At 35.0% G+C, this 21252-nt stretch overlaps 2 protein-coding genes across 11 annotated transcripts; one reads left to right on the top strand and one right to left on the bottom strand.

The window, feature by feature from the left end:
* The first annotated feature begins 3136 nt into the window (after positions 1–3136).
* Positions 3137–7977, top strand: LOC114168784 (zinc finger CCCH domain-containing protein 53-like). Of its 4 annotated transcripts, none has more exons than XM_028053730.1 (10): positions 3137–3674; positions 4023–5212; positions 5320–5493; positions 5583–5768; positions 5859–5947; positions 6059–6307; positions 6421–6589; positions 6759–6962; positions 7063–7140; positions 7269–7977. In XM_028053730.1, the coding sequence occupies exons 2-9, from the start codon at positions 4233–4235 to the stop codon at positions 7124–7126; spliced, it is 2115 nt and encodes a 704-aa protein (XP_027909531.1). In that variant the 5' UTR covers positions 3137–3674; positions 4023–4232; the 3' UTR covers positions 7127–7140; positions 7269–7977. The 4 variants fall into 4 exon arrangements, with proteins under 4 accessions (XP_027909531.1, XP_027909532.1, XP_027909534.1 ...); XM_028053731.1 differs by having other exon boundaries at positions 3137–3900; XM_028053733.1 differs by having other exon boundaries at positions 3139–3674; positions 5583–5762.
* A 5954-nt stretch (positions 7978–13931) lies between these two features.
* Positions 13932–19708, bottom strand: LOC114169991 (zinc finger CCCH domain-containing protein 53-like). 7 transcript variants are annotated; one of them, XM_028055430.1, is made up of 11 exons: positions 19472–19708; positions 19200–19384; positions 17598–18818; positions 17317–17496; positions 17037–17222; positions 16860–16948; positions 16513–16761; positions 16220–16394; positions 15830–16045; positions 15634–15712; positions 13932–15554 (listed from the first exon to the last, which is right to left on the bottom strand). In XM_028055430.1, exons 3-10 carry the CDS (start codon positions 18578–18580, stop codon positions 15649–15651), a joined length of 2142 nt encoding a protein of 713 aa, XP_027911231.1. In that variant the 5' UTR covers positions 18581–18818; positions 19200–19384; positions 19472–19708; the 3' UTR covers positions 13932–15554; positions 15634–15648. The 7 variants fall into 7 exon arrangements, with proteins under 7 accessions (XP_027911231.1, XP_027911232.1, XP_027911230.1 ...); XM_028055431.1 differs by having other exon boundaries at positions 19545–19703; XM_028055429.1 differs by having other exon boundaries at positions 19200–19704.
* Positions 19709–21252: the final 1544 nt, after the last annotated feature.

The following is a 21252-nucleotide window of genomic DNA, read 5'->3' as shown; positions in this document are numbered from 1 at the left end:
CATGCATATACCATCATTTGGGTAGTCCAAGTTCAATTTAGGGTTAAGAAAAAGAGATAGTATATGGCAAGTACATTCCAAAAATCAATTACTTGAGATCAAAAAAGGGAAAGAAGAGAGTAACAGAAAGATTTGAATTTGCACTAGTCATTAAGAGCTTATCTCAGACACATGAATATTGAAAAGAAGAAAATAAAGAAAAGATTCAGGGTTTTTGCGCCATGATTGCATCTCTTTAATGTGGTAACAACTACTACAAGTACTACTAATAAAAGAAGTCACTATCTTCACACAAAAAATCAAAAGGGGTAGTGTGAGAGAGTGGTCCCAGAGGAATTGAAACCTTGTGTCTTTTGTTTGATATTGGAAGCAGAATACTTAACATTTTGGCCAAAGTTGGAGACAGATCACATGCAAAAGGAGCGTGCAAGCCACTTCATATATACTGATATGTGTGCAATGCAAAATCAAGGTGATTTTCTGTGTTTTCTTCTAAGCTTTAATTACCTTAAATTAATTCTGCACTACTACCGGGAAACAAAAGCTAACCACCCATTAAACAAACCTCTTGTGCTGCTCCTAAGAGACACAAATTATCTTTGTCCAACCAAGATGTTTCAGTACAAACAGATTAGTTCTGCTAAGGATTTCTTAAGAGTAAGATTTTTCGTTTAAGTTGTTTTGTAATCTTAGTGTTGCTACCACGTCTAATAGTTTTGTATCGTTTAGACATCGAGGTAAAAAACGGTTTAAATATTCTCACTCTCCAAAACACGTTTTAAGAACAAAATCATGATAAAACTCTACGTTTCAGGACAGACAGACAATACTTCAAATATATAGTGTTTAATACTAATAATATTGATAGACGAACTTGAGATCAGAACATTGAACGTGATAGTGATAGTGGTAGGAAGAATTAGTATTGTTCCCTTTATACCATGTTTGAATCACCACAGATACATAATGAGGCAAAGAAAAATTAATTGGAAGTTTATTCATTTTGCTTTATATGTATATATTTTTTGTGGTGTTCTTTGATTCTTCCTAAATTTAGGGGTGGAGGGTCAGTTTTTGCTTTTTAATTTATTAAATTAGGTGGCTAAGTTATCATGCTTTTCTTTTCTTTTTTTTTTCTCTCTCAGGTTGGTGGATTGGCAATTTGTCCTTTGAGATTAAGAGATCACAATGATGAAACATGAAAAATCATTGATTCATTATTGCAGTGTATATTTTATGTTATCATATATTTTTCATTATTTCCACAAGCAAAAGGGTGTTAGAAATAAGCAAAACTCAATATCATGTCAATTCAAAGAAGCATGGAGAAAGAACATTCTTGAGATTAGATGAAGTAACCTTGCATGCAAATCCATTCCCACCTAATAAGAGAAAAACAGTGATGATGGAAGAAACATGACCAGTTTCTTCTTGTTTATCATAAAAGAAAACAATGTAAACATATTCAATACAACACACACATTTTTGTGTAAAACAACATATTTAATGATAACTTACAATAACACTAATTTAGATTCTTTGCTGGTTTTTTTTATTATTTTTCTACTGTGTCTTTATAATATACTGATTATCATTAATTTTGATGTTTTAAAATATATTAAAAGAATATTTAAAGTACCAATATAATATATGTTTAATGCTCAATAAATGACAGCACCCAAAAGATCAGTGAAAAATCTAAACTCTATCCACACGTACTAATACATGATTTAACGTGAATATGGAACAGTTTGGTATCCATTCTCTAAAACATGCAACACATATAGATTATGAAATTACTTCTACAGTATCAGTCAAGAACTTGATATCAATTATATTTTGTTAAAATTACTGTATAAATTGACACATTAATCTGATGATAAATATAAAATAACTATGAACTAGACCAACATGTTAGGTGATTCAGTCAAAGAGTACAATAATTGATTGAAAATGTGGGAAATTATTCAGCAGAGTCGTGAGCTGTCTGTTATATACTATTTTTAAGTGCAGCAAAAATACTTTTAAAAAAGCTATTTGCAGAAGAAAAAACAAAACAGATTGTGTTTATGATTGTACATGGATAAAAAAAATCACCTTTTATAAACTAATATTACCAATAATACATTACTAAGAAGATAATAGTGCATAAATACATTTCAGTTAATATATATAAATTTTTTTTTCTTAACAAATACCCATCTACAAATTATAAGATATATCTCAGCTAGCGGTACCTTTGATTGTAAATTAAAGGATAACTGTATAAATTTATTAATTTATTATTTTAAAACTTTAAAAGCCAAAAACTCCTTTTCTACTTCAGACAAAACAAGCAACTTTTATAAAAGCTATTGTTAAAAAAAACTTTTACTTTTGTAAAAGTGTTTCATGGGTGGGCCTATTCCTAGTGCATAAAGACTGAAATAACAAAAAAAAATAAAAATATCATTAAACATGTATATCACCTGGAAATATTTAGACATCAATGATTTTACTCACACATCATATATTTCTGTTTTCATAATTTTGAAAAACTCTTCAAAATTAAAAAATGTAAAAGCTTTAATCATATATAAAAGTTTTAATTTTTAAACATTATAAAATATGTCAATTAAGTAGTTGAGTGTTTAGATTTGAAGAAGAAAAAAACCCCATCAAAAAAACCTCCTTTTTTTTCTTTCTCCTTGGTTAACATCACACCCACAATCCTAATAAATTACACATACCTTGGATAATCGTAAAGGAAGAACCTTTGAGAATAAAGATGGAAGAAAAACTTGTGGGATATAACATAACCAAACAAACAATTAAGAAATAATTCAAATAGCAAATGATGTATTTGGTTGATATAATCAGAGATAGAGTGAGGGCGTGTCTGATTGGGGTGGCATTGACTCTTCCCAAGGTAAAGAAGACACCATGATCAAGTCAAGGCAAAACCTGAGCGTGTGTTGTTCACTCTCCAATGAACATATATAATAGTCACATAATTGCTTCTGAGACTGAGAGAACCATTGGAGCGTGAAGACCAAACTCTGATAGAGAAATTGGAGCAAACAATGATGAACAACAAACAAAGGGTGTTGTTGAGTTCAGAAAATTGGAAGTAGTAAATAAGTAAATAAATAGCACTGGAATTAGAGAAGCTTGTCAGAGGTTAGAGGCAGGTGAAAGTTTGAACATGCAGCATTTGAAATGAAACAAGAATCTGGATCTGATAGAAGAACCACACAACACAACATAAGATAACATTATTATGGGGCACAAATACCACACACACGCACGGTCTCTCGCGTTTGTTAATGATACCATGGCATGAGAGAGAAAGGGTCCAACACAGAGAAAGTGGGGCAAGGTGAGTGGGGGTGGGAGAGAGAAGAAAATCTTGGCCTAATTGTTGAAGGCTGAGAAAGATAAAAGGGCAAATCAGAAATAGTTCAGCTCTCAACTTCATTGTCCACTCTTGCCCAGAACCCCATAAAAACACACAAGGGGGACTGAGTCAATTGATGTTTTTTCTGCTGCTTCTGTCTGCAACCATGTTATGAACATGGCGGTGGTTTGGCTTTTGGAGTAACTTGACAACCATTGTTGTGTTTGAGGTTGAGGGGTACAACTGCTTTCGAAAACATTAACCAAACCAAGAGAGAGACTTTATTTTCCTTTCATAGGTAAAGTCCTAGTCTTTTCTGCTCATGTCTGCATTTCAATTTTATTTTGGAAAAGGGTAGAGATTTAGAAGTTGGAGGGAGAACAAAAGAAAGAAAAAGAAACGAACTTGTTTGTAAGTTTGTCCTTCTGATGTTTCTGCAACTTTGACACTCATTGCTTCTTTATAGATTCAACTACCATCTTATGTCCATTTGAAAAAAAAAAAATCATTCTTTTTTATCAAAGGTAACTTTTGACACCCTTCTCCGTTAGTCTTCTCCCATTAATCATGCACACGAGAATACTACTTTTAACACTCAACTTTTTTACTCTCCTTTCTTCTCTAACTTACTTTTCTTTGCTTGCAGGAATACGAGAAAGAAAGTCCCTGTATCACCACTCATCTCAAGTTGGTAGGTAGGGCTTGTGTGTGGTTGAGAAAGAAACTTTACTTGGAGAAAGATAGCCACTAGTGAATATAGAGAGAGAGAGAGACTCAACTTGAAAAAGCAGATTTGATTTTTAGGGATAGACTAGTTTCTTTGGAACCATGTAGTAGTAATCCCTTTTGTTCGATCATGGATTGTTACGAAGCTACACGAATTGTGTTCTTAAGGGTCCAAACTTTGGACCCAGAAAATGCTTCCAAAATCATGGGTTTGCTTCTGCTTCAAGACCATGGTGAGAAGGAAATGATTAGATTAGCATTTGGTCCAGAAGCACTTGTTCACTCAGTGATTGTTAAAGCCCGCAAGGAGTTAGGTTTACCTCTGAACTCTCCGCCAACACCCTCCACTCCTCCTTCTCCTTCACCGTTCCTTCCGAGGCAGAACTCTACTTCTTCAAGGCTCAGTGGTATCAACCTCCCTCCAGCTCTCACCATTCCAAACCCTTCTTCTACTTCTTCTTCATGGCCTACTATGTCTGAGCTTCAAACCCCTGATGGTTTGATGAGCCCCAACAATTTGGTTGTTGGCTCTTCTACTTCTTCATCTTCCTTATCCTTTTATGCAAATGGAGGCTCAGATCCAATTGATGACTTCCAACTTGAAGACCAGCTCTCTTTCCTGAATGATGGTTCTGCTCCTGTTCACAAAAACAACCCTGATTTGTTTTACCCTTGTCACTCAGACTTGTCTTCAAGTCCTACTGCAGCTTCTGACCCTACTCTCTTTCCTACCTTCGATTGGGGAGGGTCTCTTCACCGCAGGAGTTGTTCTGTCAATGATGTTTGTTTGGGCTCTGAGGACTCCAATTCCGGATTGGGGTGGAAGCCTTGTCTTTACTTTGCTAGGGGATACTGTAAAAATGGCACTGGTTGCAGGTTCCTTCATGGTGGACTTGGAGATGCTGATGCTGCTGCTGCTGCTCCTGCTGCAATGGTTGGGTCTCCTAGCAAGCTTGAGATGATGGAGCAGTGCCATGAGCTTTTCAGAGCCAAAACTTCACAGCAGCAAAGACTGGCTGCTGCTTCTCAGTTCATGGCCTCTTCTACTTTTCCATACACCCCAAAGGGCGTGAATTTGCTGTTGCAGCAGCAACAAAATGATACTCAAAGGTACGTGGTACTTTCATTTTCATACCATGCAATCATGTGTTTTGATTAGTGCTTTCTTTGTACTAGTTGAGGTGTAGGATTCTTATCATGATTGATAATAATTGCAGAGCTGCAGCTCTGATGATGAGTGAGGATTTGCATAAATTTGGACGATCCAGGCTTGAAAGAAATGATTTTTCTCTGAACAGTCCTGGGATGGTAAACCCAGCTTCCAGGCAGATCTACTTGACTTTCCCAGCAGATAGCACTTTCAGAGAGGAAGATGTTTCAAATTACTTCAGGTTATTGTTGTTTAGCTTTTGCTGGAGTTCCAATGCATAGTGTGACAATGGCAGAAATATTAACCAAGTTTTTTTGTTACGTGTTGAAGCATTTATGGCCCAGTCCAAGACGTGAGGATCCCATACCAGCAGAAGAGAATGTTTGGCTTTGTTACCTTTGTTTATCCTGAGACTGTGAAGCTCATTCTATCTAAAGGAAATCCTCATTTTGTGTGTGATGCTCGAGTGCTTGTTAAGCCTTACAAGGAGAAGGGCAAAGTCCCGGACAAGTACAGGCACCTCTTCTCTCTGATCTTGCGTTATCTTTTTCTTTCTTGTTATCTTGAGTGTTTTTTTAATGTGTTCATGTTTCTTGTGATACTCAGGAAGCAGCAGCAGGTAGATAGAGGAGATTTTTCACCAAGTGGTACTCCTACTGGACTAGATGCTAGAGACCAATTTGATCTTCAACTTGGTATGTTAATGCTTTAGGTTAAACCTTCTACTTTATTATCTTTTCAGATTATGTTTGTCAAATCAAACCTAGTACTGTACTTAACACTTGTATTGTTTTGTATGTTTTCAGGTGGCAGAATGTTCTACAATACTCAAGACATGCTGTGGAGGAGGAAGCTGGAGGAGGAAGCTGATTTGCAGCAAGCTCTTGAGTTACAAAGTAGGAGGCTAATGGGTCTGCAACTTCTTGACGTCAAGAAGCATCACCAGCGTGCACTCTCCACTGGAAGTCCAATTCCTTCCCCAACTCACTCTCTTAACATGTTCAACCAAAATCTTGTTCTTCCTTCCTTTCACAATATTTCCGAGGCCCCAAAGGGTATATATATATCTCTCTCTTTTACATTTGAAATGCAGCTGCTTTTGAATTGAACTTGGTGCTTTTTTTGGGAGTGTTATGAATTTATTGAGATTTGTGCTACTTGGTTCCAGAGAATGGTTTAACTTCTGCTCCACCTAGTACTGCTTCAGTTTCTGCTGGTCAGCAATCTGTCAAAGTTGCTGTTGGCAAGGAAGTGGTGGTGGTGAATGGCGAGAAAGGATTGAATGAAGGCAATGACAAGCAGAAATCTGGTCATGAAGATGTTGATTTGCAAGAATGGTATAAAACTTGCTCTTATCTAGAATAGTTAGAGTGCACCAGAATAGTAAACACCTTTTTGCACCAAACTCTTTTTCAGTCCATGCCAAAAAACAGTGTGCATTTATTCAGGTTTTCCTAATTTCCTGATTTGATGGTCCTATTTTGAATGGTTTATGAATAAATTCAGTTCGGAGCATAATCTCCCTGATAGCCCTTTTGCTTCCCCAACAAAAGCTGCTGGAGACTTGATGGTTTCCTTCTCTAATGGAACTGTTGAGGCCATTGACACAGATGCCTCTGTCACCTCCAAATTTGGTACTAGTGCATTGCTTCCACCAGCATCTGCAATTGACATGGGAACTTTCAAATCCTATAACTGTCAAATACCAAGGTATTGGTGTCATCACATTTTTTTTTCCTGCTTTTCCCATGGCATGAGTTTTCAGTATCCATAAATTTTTGAACTTTTTGTGATATGGGTTTGGATTCAGGTTCCCTTCTGGCCATGGAACTTTTGGGATGTTCCCGGGCACGGGTGGCCCTATTGGCATTTAGTTTCCTGAGTTCAGGTAAAGGTAGTTTGGAAGTTTATGTTGATGATGTTCTGTTGCATGTTGTCTTTAAGGTGGATTGATTTGTTGTTTAGTATATTAAATTTGGATGCTTTGGTTTGGTCTTTTTTATGCAATATTTACAGGAACTGAAAGATGACTAAACAAACCTGGACAAATCAGTTGAAAACCACCACCATCACCACCACCACTACAACCATGGTCATCACCATCAACCATTAATACTATACTTCTTACAACCATACAAAATGCATACGGAAAAAGCAGTTGAGTAAAGAAGGTGGGGCAGGCATTCCCCCTTCTTTTGTTATTAGCATTATTAGCATTATTCCACCATTTTCTTTTTATGGTATCTGTAGTAGTAGTAGTAGTAGTAGCAGCTGAGTGAAACACAGGTTAAAATAACACAGAAAGAATCACCAGAGAGTGAAATGTGTAATAGGAACTCCCAAGCAGTGTAATTTCTTCATGTTATGTAGTAGTGTAGAGTGTTAGTTCTATGTTGTTACAGGTATAATTTGTATAGCTGGAGCATTTCCCAGAGAAAAAACAATGCACAGATGAAGTGGTAAAAGCAAAAAGGCAGAGCTTTATAACTCCAAGGCTGATTCAAAACCCCCCCTCTTGAAGGGTAACTTGAATTTGAAAGCTATAATGAGGAGAGGACTGTACAATTGTTAATCTTAGCTGATTAAAGTTCGAAGTTGAGATTTTTAGCATGGAGGTTATGTTTTTATCAGTTATGCTTGTACTTCTACTTAGTTGTTACACACAGTTATCAAAGAAAGAATCAGAAAGAAGAATGAAAAGTGAGATTTTAGTCTCATTGGTCTATTTGCCTCTCTTGTGTGCTACTTTTATTTTGAAGGAGAATTTGTCTCTTTGTTCTTGCAATTATTTTTGCCTTTCAATTTGTAAATTGGTGGGGTCTGCGTTTTTTTTTTGCCATTATTGGAGAGGAAAGAAGAGGGTCCAGAATGCAGCATCACATGGAGGTTGCTGACACTGCAAGTGGACCACACACATTTATATAATGCCAGGTTGTGTATAGGTCCTACCCACCAGCACCTACCCATGTGAGTGATGCCACTTTTCTTTTTCATCTACCCTTTAATCTGTAATAATAAAATATGTACACCCTTTAGTTTATCTTTCATCACTGGAAAGGACACACATAGATCTAAAAGTAGGGTACATGCCCCACATATGACAAAACTCACCAGTTACTCGAATCTTTAGGGCTCGGTGGCCTTATCAATGTGTGAGACCTTGGTCTTCATTTACTGTGTTTTTTTGTTTGTTTTGCTCCCTTTCAAGTTTTCCACCCCCCCCCCCCCCCCCCCCCCCCAAGTGTTTGTGAAAAAACCAACATGACAAGCTCCATATTCAAAATTAGACTCTCCTCGGACACAAGCTACAATATTGGTTGGTTTATTCAGTTTTTGCATGTAACAAATTGCCTGCAACAGGTTGAATGAGTTTGTAGTTGTCTAAAAAAAATTAAATATCGGTATCACCATGAGTTAACTCATGGTCATCGATCTCTTTATTGATATTTTTTCATATTTTGCATCTATTAAATGGAAAATTTTATGTTAAGTGGTGCACGCAGTTTTTATGACACGTGATTATTATTATGTTTCGAAATTAATTATGGTCTTGAATTATCAAATACTTTGTTATATTTTAAAGAACCTTGCACTTTAAATAGACAAATGGACAACTTAAATAAATTATGTGAATAAAGTATGAGAACTTGTGTCCTTAGAACAAAAGACAAAAAAGCACGGTACACGTTGGTGCTATAGTTCACATCCCTAAAATGTCGAAACCCAATTTGAGCACTTTTGATTAATATTTCTAGTAATTTGATGTCTTGTTGGCGAGATTTTGACCAACACGGTGTTGTTCTCAAGTTAGCTACATTGACCAACACGGAAGAACTAAAAAGTAGGAAACCAAGGTGAAGAGTGGATTTGAGCTTTGTTATCACAACTTATAAGTTTATCGAGTGTATGTAGTTACTTGGTAGTCGTGCGGTATAAGAGATTTTCAATATTAATAAGAGGTTATTTTTCTATTGGATGATTTTCATCGATGACGTTAAAGTTAAGGTTCTAGTCGAAAGATCCGGTAGTCGTATGAGAGTTAGGTTTGTGTTGTACTGTTAGGAAGATTTTTAGAGTCCAACATCAATGAAACATGAGTGAGTCAAATTTATATATAAGGGATTGACACTATTTTTAACCTAAAATTTATGGATCTTCATTATTATATGGTTTCAACTTTTAAATTTAAGAGAATGTCCCAGCCTGGGCTTAAGGTAGTGAAGTGAGCCATTAGTTCTGCTCTGGTTCCGCATCTCAAATCAGTAGCTCTGCAAAGGAATCAAGCATCTAATACGAATCACGTCCGAGATAGAAGAAAGAGCGTATAAAGAAAGCAAACTCATTTCTTTGCAAATGGCACCATAGCCAACGTTACGCTTTATACTATCTAAAACCATTCTTTCTGGTCGATAAGAACCTTTCGCATGAAAGCGAAAGGAAACGACCGACCAAGAAATCATGAGACTTACACTCACACTTTAGTTATCAAAACTTAATGTCACCAAAACAGTCATGAATTGCTCCAATGTTTAAGAAAGTAATCCCAAAATACAATGTTCGTAAATAATGTTCTTGTCAAATAAGAAAAAAAGAAAAAATGGGTCAAAATGCATGATGTAGTGACTTCTGAAAAGTTAATGGTTTGTTTTGGACAGGCTCCTTGTAGTGATTGCTGCATCTGCAATCATCCCAACATGCTTGGTTGAATTGCAGACTTGTCATTAAATGGCTTAATACACAATAAATACAATGCCTACTTCCTACATCTAAGTTGTTACAATTTACTAGACTATCAATAACCAACTCATTTTAAAATATACATTGTTTTCAAGTCTAGTAAAAAACGTGAGTTAAAAGTTTGACTTATTAAATGCATGGTGGTTAATCAAGACTGCATCCAATTTAACATTTCATCTGATATTTATAAAATAAATCACTAAAGTACAATTTTTATGAACTAAAATTCCAAATTTTTCGTAGTACAATTTTTGCTGAAAAAATTACAAATTTTTCCGTGACATATAACTAACCAAATCCCTTATACACCTTAGAGATCTATCGAGTTGTAGTGATAATTCAAAAAGCAATTTTGTTGTTCTCTTCTTCGTATTATTTAATGTGGCACTTTGATGAATACTCACGTGAGAAACAACAAACATTCAATTTTATTATGAAAATTTAAGTTAAGTGTGAGTTTAGGTCTCACGTTGAATAATAATAAAAAAAATTGAACATCTTATAATAATGAGTGTCCATAAATCAATTATCTAACGAAATTTTGGATCGAAAATGATATCGATCATTTATGTGCATCAAGTTCAAGTATATACCACCAAGTTGAGAATACAAATTATATATAGATGAACAAGAATGAATAAGAAAAGTTGAATCTGTGTAAGCAACATGATGTTGCAGAATGGTGTTCATCCTGTTTGTGCACTGTTTGGTTTTGAAAAAGTGTATGATTAAAAACAAAATTTTCCATTTGATGGAGACATTTTGAATATATATAATTGAGGCTAAAGAACTATGGTGATAGGCAAACAGAAGATTACCCCAATGGTGGTGACCCATGACTAGAGATTGTGGTTAGTAGTGAGTAGCAAACCCATGTCTGGTTTGTTGTAAGTTGAAACATTATTAAATGTGTAATGGGAACTGAGATGTTGAAATGTACGTGTGATAAATATAACCCTGTGTTGTTTTGTTGTAATCCCTTTATGATTAAGACATGGTTGCAAATGCCACAGTCTCTTATACGTGCATGTGGTTATATTTTAGTTGCATAGGATTCTTCAAACACTGTCAATCAGGGAAACCAGATAGTGACCCCTGCTACCATTTTCAAGTGCAGAATCTGTGGTACCTAGGTTTGTTTCACAAAGTTTTTTTTTTTTTGGAAAAATTTTATTTTAATGATTAAATTTTGATAATTTTCATTTTTTTTAAGTGACATCTTTTAAATAAATTTTTATTTTTTCAATTTTTTTATATTTTAAAACTACACTTCATATTATAAGATAAAATTATCAAAATTTAATTGTTAAAATATGTTTTCTGTTATTTCTTAAGTGGACTGACTTAATATATTAAAATAAGTTTTTTAAATATATCTAATAATATTATCTTAAGAAATAAATTTTAAGTTTAATTTAATTAGAAAAAATTAGTTTATAAAAGGATGAGAGATTAAATATATTTTTGTTCCTTAACTTTCGGTGAATTTTAGAATTAGTCTATTTTGAAACTTTTTACCAATTTAGTTCTTTATCTTTCGAAATTCATGGATTAGTCCTTTTAATCATAAATTTATTTGACATTTCAAGCGTGTTCCAAAATAGTATTTGACTTAACATTAAAAAAAAATGTGTCAAACAGTATAAACAATTCGAATATAATCCTGAAATGCGTACGAAACATCAAATAAACCTAACAAATCTTGATTAAAAGAACTAAATTCACGAATTTCGAGAGATGAATGACTAAATTTGATTTGTTTAAAATTTCAAAATAGACTAATTTTAAAATTCACTAAAAATTAAAGGACCAAAAACATATTTAATCTAAAAATGAGTTTAAATTTTTAACTTAAAGAAAGAAAATAAGCATCCTTTGAGAAGGATGATTAAATCAGAAAATGGAGTTTGGTTTATTAGTTTTATTTAAATCAGGAATGGTGTTCACGTCCACCAAGAAATGATTGAAATCACCATTGCTGAACTGAAAATATGGGTTGAAAAAGATTTTGAAAATAGAATATTCATGAAAGGAAAGTGATTGAAAAGTATATGATATTTAAAAGGAGGAAGAAAGTGTTGAAAAAATACGAGGGAAATGGAAAGGTCAAAGCTAGGGTACAATGTGCATAACATGATAATGTTGGCATATTATTTTGCAAGAATATTGGTTCCACATGTTATGAATGGATTAGACTAGTTCAAAGGCACATGCACTCCAAGACACAAAAACTCACACAATTCAAAGTTTAAGATTAAAAAATATGTACTATGTTTGTATATTGTTGAGACAGGATAAGAAACATTTGTAGTGCAATATTTTAGCACCAAAAGTACAGCAACATTCGTGCAACATTTTATGGCAAAGAGAAATAGTTGCAGGAATTAAACCAAAACTTCTGGGTAAGAAAGAGTTCAATTCAATAAATTAATTTATCTAAAATTTTAATTTTGTGCAGTTGAATTTAAGGATTAAATATGATTTTAGTTTCTAAACTTACAACATAAAATTAAAATTTCTCTATATTCTAAACTTTAATATAATTTGATTTCAAACTTTGAAAATAAATAAATATAATACTTCTAATTTATTGTGTTATTTTTTTGTGTAAAATAACATTCAAAATAATGTTTGAGTTGTTTATACTAACTCAAATATTAGTATGAAGAACTATAATATAGAACGTAAAAAGAAAAATGTAACATTGTTAAGTTAAGATTATTATATTCCTTCATTTATAAATTTTTAGAAAAAAATTATAAAAGTTTAAGATATTTTATGTCTAAATTACAAATATATTTAATTATAAATTTAAATAAATGGTTAATTTTAGTTTTTTAACTGAAGCTAATTTTAACCATCCATATAAAATTAAATAGCATGAGAGTGAATGCAATAGTAGTATTCTTTGCAATCTCTTGAATATGAAAGGATATTATGCATGAATAATCAGGAATGGTGTATTAACTTAGGAAAAATATATGGACATCAAAAAAATCTCATAAATAAGATAAACGAATTGTTAAATATTGTGAATTTTCCTTATTAATATTTTTTAAAAATATATTAAACATATTAATACAATATTAAACAAATATTAAAATCTGGTTTGAGTGATCTATTGAAATCTAAACTCGTTTTGTTTATTAATTTGAAAAAAAACAGTGGTAGGATAGCAAAATGGGTATGAAATTTGGAGGTGGGAAGCTGAAAAACGTTTGTGTGAATATCACGAATCTGAGAACCGGGTTCAAGTGAATAGGCTCAAACGTTTGGCCCAATTAGTTTCTTTCTTCATTTTATGGGCTTTATCTATTTGAAGACAATATTTATGGTACATTTTTGTACAGTTTTATTTCTTTTAAAAGATTAATGAATGACAAGTTTTTAATGAAGTCATTTATCATTTTTTTTTCGTGACACTAATGTCAAGTTATATCTAAAATTTCTGATCATGAAAAATTCTGGATTTTATTTTTTCAACAAAAGACCAAATGAGAACTCTTCTTAACTTCAACACTTTTCTAACTATTCTCCGTTACAAATTCAATCAGTTCAGAAAGTGATGAAAATTATTAATAGAAAAAAAATCATCACATTGGTCTGTTACATAGTGACAGAATAATAAATAAGAATCCTTATATATTTTTTAAACATATTTAAAAAATAGCGACAAGTTTTTAATATATAAACATTTTTTAAAATATCAAAATTAACACTTTATTTTGAGTGTGTTATTACATAACTGATATTCTTGTAAGACAGTGATAAAAAAGTTGAAAAAATTGATCCCAGTTGTGCTGTGGTGCTCAATCATGGAAGACAGTGATGGAAGGTCAAAACTTGAAGACTTGGGGAGAAGAAAACCAAAAATGTCCATATATGTATGAAGTACTGCGCATGATATTTTTGAAAATTAGGCAAAAAGAGTGATGGTAAATCTTGAAAAAAAACAAAAATATATTATTTTCTTTTGCTGTGAAAGTAGTATACAATCCGACCACAAACACTGCACTTGAAATTGCAACAATCAGAGGTTAACATCTGTTTCCCGATTGACCATGTTTCTAGAATCCTATGCCACTAAAATATAACCACATGCACGCATAGGACCGTGACATGTGCAAACATGTCTTCATCATAAAGGGAACAGCGCCATTAATCACACATAGAATTCAGTCCCCAAAACACAATCTAATTCGTGAACTTCCAAGAAACAGACCATGGATTTACTTACTGGTCACTAGTCATGGGTCACACCACCATTGAGGTAACCTTCTCTTTGCCTATGGTCGCAAGTTGAATCATCATACTAACGTGTCAAAACAAACCAACCAACATTGCGGCTCGTGCTTATCCCACTCTCACTGGTTTTTTTTTTTCAACCTTTTTCTCTCATCTCACACCACCACACAAACATTTTTACTTTTCACAAACACCTAGGGGGCATTTGGGAGAGAGAGAGAGGTAAAGTTAAACACAGTAACTGGCACGGCCACAGAGCCCAAAAGATTCGTGTAACTGGCGAGTTTTGTCATACGTGTGGGCATCTACCCTACTTTTAGATCTGTGCATGTCCTTTCCTGTCATGAAAGAGAATCTAAAGGGTAGAGAGATAAATATCTAAGAGAGAGAAAGTGGCACTGGCATCACTCACATGGGTAGAGGGACCTATATGCACAACCTGTCATTATATAAATGAGTGTGGCCCCCACATGCAGTGTCAGCAACCCCATGTGATTGTGTGAGTTGTGGACCCTATCTTCTTTCCTCACCAATAATGGCAAAAAAAAAAAACACAGACCCCACCATTTTTGCAAATTGAAACCCTCCTAAATAATTGAAGGAACAAACAGACAAATTCTCCTTTAAAATCAAAAGAGGAAGAGGCAAATAGACCAATTAGTCTAAAAACTCACTTTTCATTCTTCTTTCTAATTCTTTCTCTTTTCTGTCTCGCATCATCATCATCATCATCATTCATAACTGTGTATAACAACTAAGTAGAACAGCTACAAACATAAACTGAAACATAACATCATCGAAAGCTAAAAAAAGTCTCCAACTTTGAACTTCAACCCAGCTAATGACACTAACAATTATACACTTTCTTTCAATCAGCCTTCTAGTTAAACAACTCTCTTGTGCATTTTTTCATCTTTGCTTTTCTCTGGGGTAATGCTCCAGCTGTACAAACACTTGGAATTATACCTGTAATAACACTACTACATCCAAGAAGAAAATTACAGTGCCACGGAGTTCTTCCTACTACACACTCACTCTGGTTGGTGATTCTTTGTGTTATTTTAACCTGTGGTTCATTCATTCAGCTACTACAGACATCATCAGAACAAAGAAAATGGTACTACAACAATAATGACAACAAAAGAAAGGGAATGCCTGCCCCACTTTCCTTTACTGAACTACTTTTTACGTATGCATTTTGTATGGTAGTAAGTAGTATAGTATTCATGATTCAAGATCATGGCCGCCATGGTGCTAATGCTGCTGCTTCTGCTGCTGCTGCTCATTCTCTACAACCTTTCTTCACTCTTCTTTAACTTCCTGCAAATGTTGTTGCACAAAATTTAATAAACTCAACAACAAATGGATCATCTTCAACCTTTGAAGACAACACGTTTACCTGAACATCAGGAAACTAAATGCCAATTGCTCCACCGGTGCCTGCTAACATCCCAATAGTTCCATGACTAGAAGAGAACCTGAATCAAATTCAGATCAACCAAAACTCAGAAGCTTGTGGGATGATGATGAAGATGATGATGATGATGAAATTCATGGCACAGGGAAAGAAAGCTAAAAGGTGATGACGCCGATACCTTGGAATTTGGCAGTTATAGGATTTGAAAGTTCCCATGTCAAGAGCAGAAGCTGGTGGAAGTAATGCGCTAGTACCAAATTTAGAGTTGGCAGTTGCACCTGAGGCATCTGCATCAATGGCCTCATTAGGTCCATTGGAGAAGGAAACCATGAAGTCACCACCAGCAGCTTTTGTTGGGGAAGCAAAAGGGCTATCAGGGAGATTGTGCTCCAAACTGCATTAATTCATAAACCATATAAAAATACTGACAATAAAATTTGGGGAAATTGGAAAACCTGAATAAATGCACATTTCTTTTGGCATAGACTGAAAAAAGGAATTTGGTTGCAAAAAGGTCTTTACTATTCTGGTGCACTTTTAGCATTTTAAATAACAACAATTTTTATACCATTCTTGCAATTCCCGATCTTCACGACTAGGGCTCTGCTTGCCACTGCCTTCATCATATCCATTCTCCCCGTTGACCACCATTTCCTTGCCAACAGATATGTTGACCGGCTGCTGCTGACCAGCAGAAACTGATGCAGTACTACTAGCTGGAGCAGAAGATGAACCACTCTCTGCTGTCAAACACCATAAATCTCAACCAATTCATTTCATTTCCCAAAAATGCACCAAGTTCAGTTCAAGAACAGATGCTTGCAATCAGCTGAATTTAAAATGAAAGTGAGAGAGATATACCCTTTGGGGCCTCTGAACTAGTGTGAAAGGAAGGAAGAACAAGATTTTGGTTGAACATGTTAGGAGAGTGTGTGGGGGAAGGAATTGGACTTCCAGTGGAGAATGCACGCTGGTGATGCTTCTTGATGTCAAGAAGTTGCAGACCCATTAGCCTCCTACTTTGTAACTCAAGAGCTTGCTGAAAATCAGCTTGCTCCTCCAGCTTCCTCCTCCACAGCATGTCTTGAGTATTGTAGAACATTCTTCCTCCTACAAACACACAAGAGAAAATTCAGTAAAGAAAGTTTCACTAGCACACTACTTGAAAGGATAACAAAATGAAAACTTCAGCAAAAGCATTAAGCTACCGAGTTGAAGATCAAATTGGTCTCTGGCCTCTAGTCCAGTAGGAGTACCACATGGTGAAAAATCTCCTCTTTCTACCTGCTGCTGCTTCCTTCAAAACACAAGAAACATGAAAACATTCAAAACCAACAGAAGAGAGTAGCAAAGAAAAGATAGCGCAAGAGCAGAAAGAGGGGTGCCTGTACTTGTCCGGGACTTTGCCTTTCTCCTTGTAAGGCTTAACAAGCACTCGAGCATCACACACAAAATGCGGATTTCCTTTAGATAGAATGAGCTTCACAGTCTCAGGATAAACAAATGTCACAAAACCAAACATTCTCTTCTGCTGGTATGGGATCCTCACGTCTTGGACTGGGCCATAAATGCTTCAACCACAGAATTAAAACTAAGTTAATGCTTCTGCCATTGCCAAAACACTCCTACTGCCCCCAGCTAAGGCTAAAACTAAACAACAATAACCTGAAGTAATTTGAAACATCTTCCTCTCTGAAAGTGCTGTCTGCTGGAAAAGTCAAGTAGATCTGCCTGGAAGCTGGGTTCACCATTCCAGGACTGTTCAAAGAAAAATCATTTCTTTCAAGCCTGGATCGTCCAAATTTATGCAAATCCTCACTCATCATCAGAGCTGCAGCGGCCGCTCTGCAATGATAATTATCAACAATGATTAAAATTCTGCACCTGGAATGTCACAAAGATGCACAAATAAAAACACACGGTTGCTGCATGGTAGTGTAGTGTACCTTTGAGTATCGCTCTGTTGCTGCTGCAACAGCAAATTCATGCACTTAGGCGAGTATGGAAAAGTTGGAGAGCCCATGAGCTGAGAAGCAGCAGCCAATCTGTGCTGCTGAGAAGATTTGGATCTGAAGAGCTCATGGCACTGCTCCATCATCTCAATCTTGCTTGGAGAACCTACCATTGCAGCAGCCCCATCTGCATCTCCAAGTCCACCATGAAGGAACCTGCAACTTGTCCCATTCTTGCAGTACCCTCTGGCAAAGTAAAGACAAGGCTTCCACCCCAACCCGGAGTTGGGGTCCTCAGAGCCCAAACAAGCATCATTGACCGAGCAACTCCTCCGATGAAGTGACCCTCCCCAACCGTAGGAGGGAAAGAGAGCAGGGTCAGCAACACCAGTAGGACTTGAGGACAAGTCTGAGTGAGCTGGGTAAAACAAATCTGGGTTGTTGGTCTTGTGAGCAAGAGCAGTACTAGTAGGAGAACCATCGTTAAGGAAAGAAAGCTGATCCTGAAGCTGAAAGTCATCAATTGGATCTGAGCCTCCGTTGACATAAAAGGGTAAGGAAGATGAAGAAGTAGAAGAGCCAACAACCAAATGGTTGGGGCTCATCAACCCATCTGGGGTTTGAAGCTCAGACATAGTAGGCCACGAAGAGGAAGTGGAAGAAGGGTTTGGAATGGTGAGAGCGGGGGGTAGGTTGATAGCACCAAGCCTGGAAGAAGTTGAGCTTTGTCTGGAAAGGAAGGGCGAAGGAGAAGGAGGAGTAGAGGGTGTTGGCGGAGAGTTCGAAGGTAAACCTAACTCCTTGCGTGCTTTGAGAATCACAGAGTGAACAAGTGCTTCAGGGCCAAATGCTAATCTAATCATTTCCTTCTCACCATGGTCTTGAAGAAGAAGTACACCCATGATTTTGGATGCATTTTCTGGGTCCAAGTTTTGGATCCTAGCAAACACAATTCTTGTAGCTTCGTAACCATCCATGATTGAACAAAGAGATTGCAACTTAAGCTCCACAACAAACTATACTCTATCCCTAAAATTCAAATTTGTTTCTTCAAGTTATGTGTGTGTACTCTCTCTCCTCTCTCTATTCTCTGGTTGTCATGTTTCTCACTCCTCACTCCTGGTACAAGAAAAGTTTCTTTCTCAACCACACAAGCCCTACCTACCAACTTGGGATGAGTAGTGGCATGGCACAGTGAGTTTCTTTCTCATATTCCTGCAAGCAAAGCACAACAGGAGAAGAAAAGTAAGTGAAAGAAGAAAAGGAGAAGGAGGAGTAAAAAGTGGTGTTAAAAGGAGTATTCCCGTGTGATGGATGATGAATGGGAGAAAAGAAAACTAAGGGAAGAAGAGGGTGCCAAGAGTTACCTTTGATTAAAGGAATGAGAGAAAATAAAGAAAAGGGAGAGAGACATAACATGGTGGTTGAATTTCTCTATAAAGAAGTAATGAGTGCAAAAGTTGCAGAAACAACAAAAGGAGAAACTTACAAACAACAAAAAAATTAACTCTTTTTCTCCCTCCTACTTATTAACTTCCAAATTAAAATTTGAAAAATCCTAATATGAGGAGAAGAAGAAGAAGGGTTGGGCCTTACCCATGAAAGCATGATAAATAAAGTCTCTGTCTTTGGTTTTGGTTTTGGTTTGGTCAGTCGCTGAACCTCAAACACAATGGTAGTCAAAGTTACTTGAAAAACCAAACCACCGCCTTGTTTATAACATGGTTGCAGATAGCAGCAGCAGAAAGAAACATGAATTGCTTATGTGTTTTTATGGGGTTCTGCGCAACAACAACAACAACACTATGTTAAGTTGAGAACTGAACTTATCATTCTGGTTTTACCCTTCTCTCTCTCTCAAAACTCACCTCAACTATGATGAAAAAAAAAACCCAATATTTTGTTGTTCTCTCTCTCACACACACACTCTCTCCCACTCACTATGAAGCTCCCTTTAGAACGTGTGCGTGTGGTGGCAGTGTCCCTTATGTTATGTTGTGTTGTGTGCTTCTTTGAGCGGATCCAGATCCCACTTGCCCCTAACCTCTGACACTTCTCTCTCTCTCTCTCCTATTGTGTTTAGTGTATTCAGTATTTAGTATTTACTTTCAATTTCTGAGCTTTCATTGCTTTCCCGAGCACAGCACAGCACAGCAAAACTCAACAGTCAACACCCTTTGCTTTGCTTTGTTTTACTTATCATTGCTCACTCACTTCCCTTCTCGGCGTTTGCTTCTCACGCTCCAACACAATCTCACATACCCACCCTCAACTCGAGACTGAACAACACGCGCCGCACCTTCTGCTTTCATTGCCTCATCATGTCTTTACCTTCGGACGAGTCAATGCCACCCCAATCAAACACTATCATCTCTCTCTTCTCCTATTAATTCTTTTAATTAATTCAAATTTATTATATACCATCTTTACTTTATTTTAAACATATCAATAACAAATTATTTTTCAAGCTATAAATATATATATATATATATTGATATTTTAAATTGTTTATGTACTAAAATATATTTTAGGTTGACATTTGAAATAAAAAGGTATAAATATAAAAAACGCATGAACAATAATTAATGTTATTATGTTGTTAAGTTAAAAAATAGAATTTATTTATTTCTGATGTTTAAGTATGAAACATGTCAAAATGAAACAAATTTTACCTCTAGTTTAGAAACTAAAATGTTATTTAATTTTATATATTTACTTATTTGCTAGGTGGTGTCCCACGAGTTAGTGATGTAGCTGCTCTCTTTGATGTGAGGGGTCCATTTACAATTATCGAAAGTATATGTAATTTATTTATGATTGTTGTTGTGATGATTACATGATAATATAATGTGTTATTGTGTGAGAGAAAGAGAGAGGTTGTTCTTTTGGAGCTACAAAATCACAAAAGATATAAGGGATTTGTGTATAGATTTTTTCATTTATTAATATATTTTTTTATGTGGGGGATTTGTATAGAGATATGATAGCTGCATCTTCCTTTCTCACTTGTCGTTTTTGTGATGCCCCACAAACAAATAAAAATGATGACACAATGTCTCTCTCCACTTTTTTTTTTCTTTTAAATATGTATATTTAAAAGTCCAAATTTTTTACTAATTTTTTTATTGTTATCTATTAAATATTAAAAATATATTATATTAATATTTTAAATAAATTTTTTTTAAATTTCTTGAATTTAAGTTTGGTTTAGTCTGCTAAATTTGAAATTATTTTTAAATCCTGTGATTAGGAAAAAATATTTCTTCCTTTTGAAATAAACTAAACCTAAGTCGAATGTGATGAAGAATTTTTTGTCTCACCATTTATGTTTTTCGAACGTGTGAATTTCAATTGGAAAATCTGCATCAAGGTATGATTTATTTTTTTCGAATTTCCAAACCAATAAAGACAAAAATGTTACTTTGAAAATAATTGTTTTTTTTTTCTTTTTTCAACTTTAATTTAAAATAAGTTTTAAACATGTTGGTTAAATGTTAATTTATTATTTTCCAATTTAATATCAAAATTGTATAACTGGACATCCTTGTGAGTTTCGCAAGTATATAAAATAATTACAAAATAAATGTTATCTTTAAAAATATTAAGCAGTGAAATTAAATTTTAACTTATGCAAAAATGAACTTGAGGA

The sequence above is a fragment of the Vigna unguiculata genome, chromosome 11 (genome assembly GCF_004118075.2).
Source record: "Vigna unguiculata cultivar IT97K-499-35 chromosome 11, ASM411807v1, whole genome shotgun sequence".
NCBI classification, from domain to species: domain Eukaryota; kingdom Viridiplantae; phylum Streptophyta; class Magnoliopsida; order Fabales; family Fabaceae; genus Vigna; species Vigna unguiculata.
The sequence above is the reverse complement of the archived record's forward strand: the minus strand, read 5'-3'. Positions and strand labels throughout refer to the sequence as shown.

Coding starts and splice junctions, on each gene's coding strand:
- LOC114168784 (XM_028053730.1), top strand. CDS start 4,233: ATGGATTGTTACGAAGCTACACGAATTGTGTTCTTAAGGGTCCAAACT. Junction 5,769..5,858: donor AAAGTCCCGGACAAGTACAG/GCACCTCTTCTC, acceptor TGTGATACTCAG/GAAGCAGCAGCAGGTAGATA. Junction 6,590..6,758: donor GATGTTGATTTGCAAGAATG/GTATAAAACTTG, acceptor GAATAAATTCAG/TTCGGAGCATAATCTCCCTG.
- LOC114169991 (XM_028055430.1), bottom strand. CDS start 18,580: ATGGATGGTTACGAAGCTACAAGAATTGTGTTTGCTAGGATCCAAAAC. Junction 17,497..17,597: donor CAACAGAGCGATACTCAAAG/GTACACTACACT, acceptor TTATCATTGCAG/AGCGGCCGCTGCAGCTCTGA. Junction 16,046..16,219: donor GATCGGGAATTGCAAGAATG/GTATAAAAATTG, acceptor GAATTAATGCAG/TTTGGAGCACAATCTCCCTG.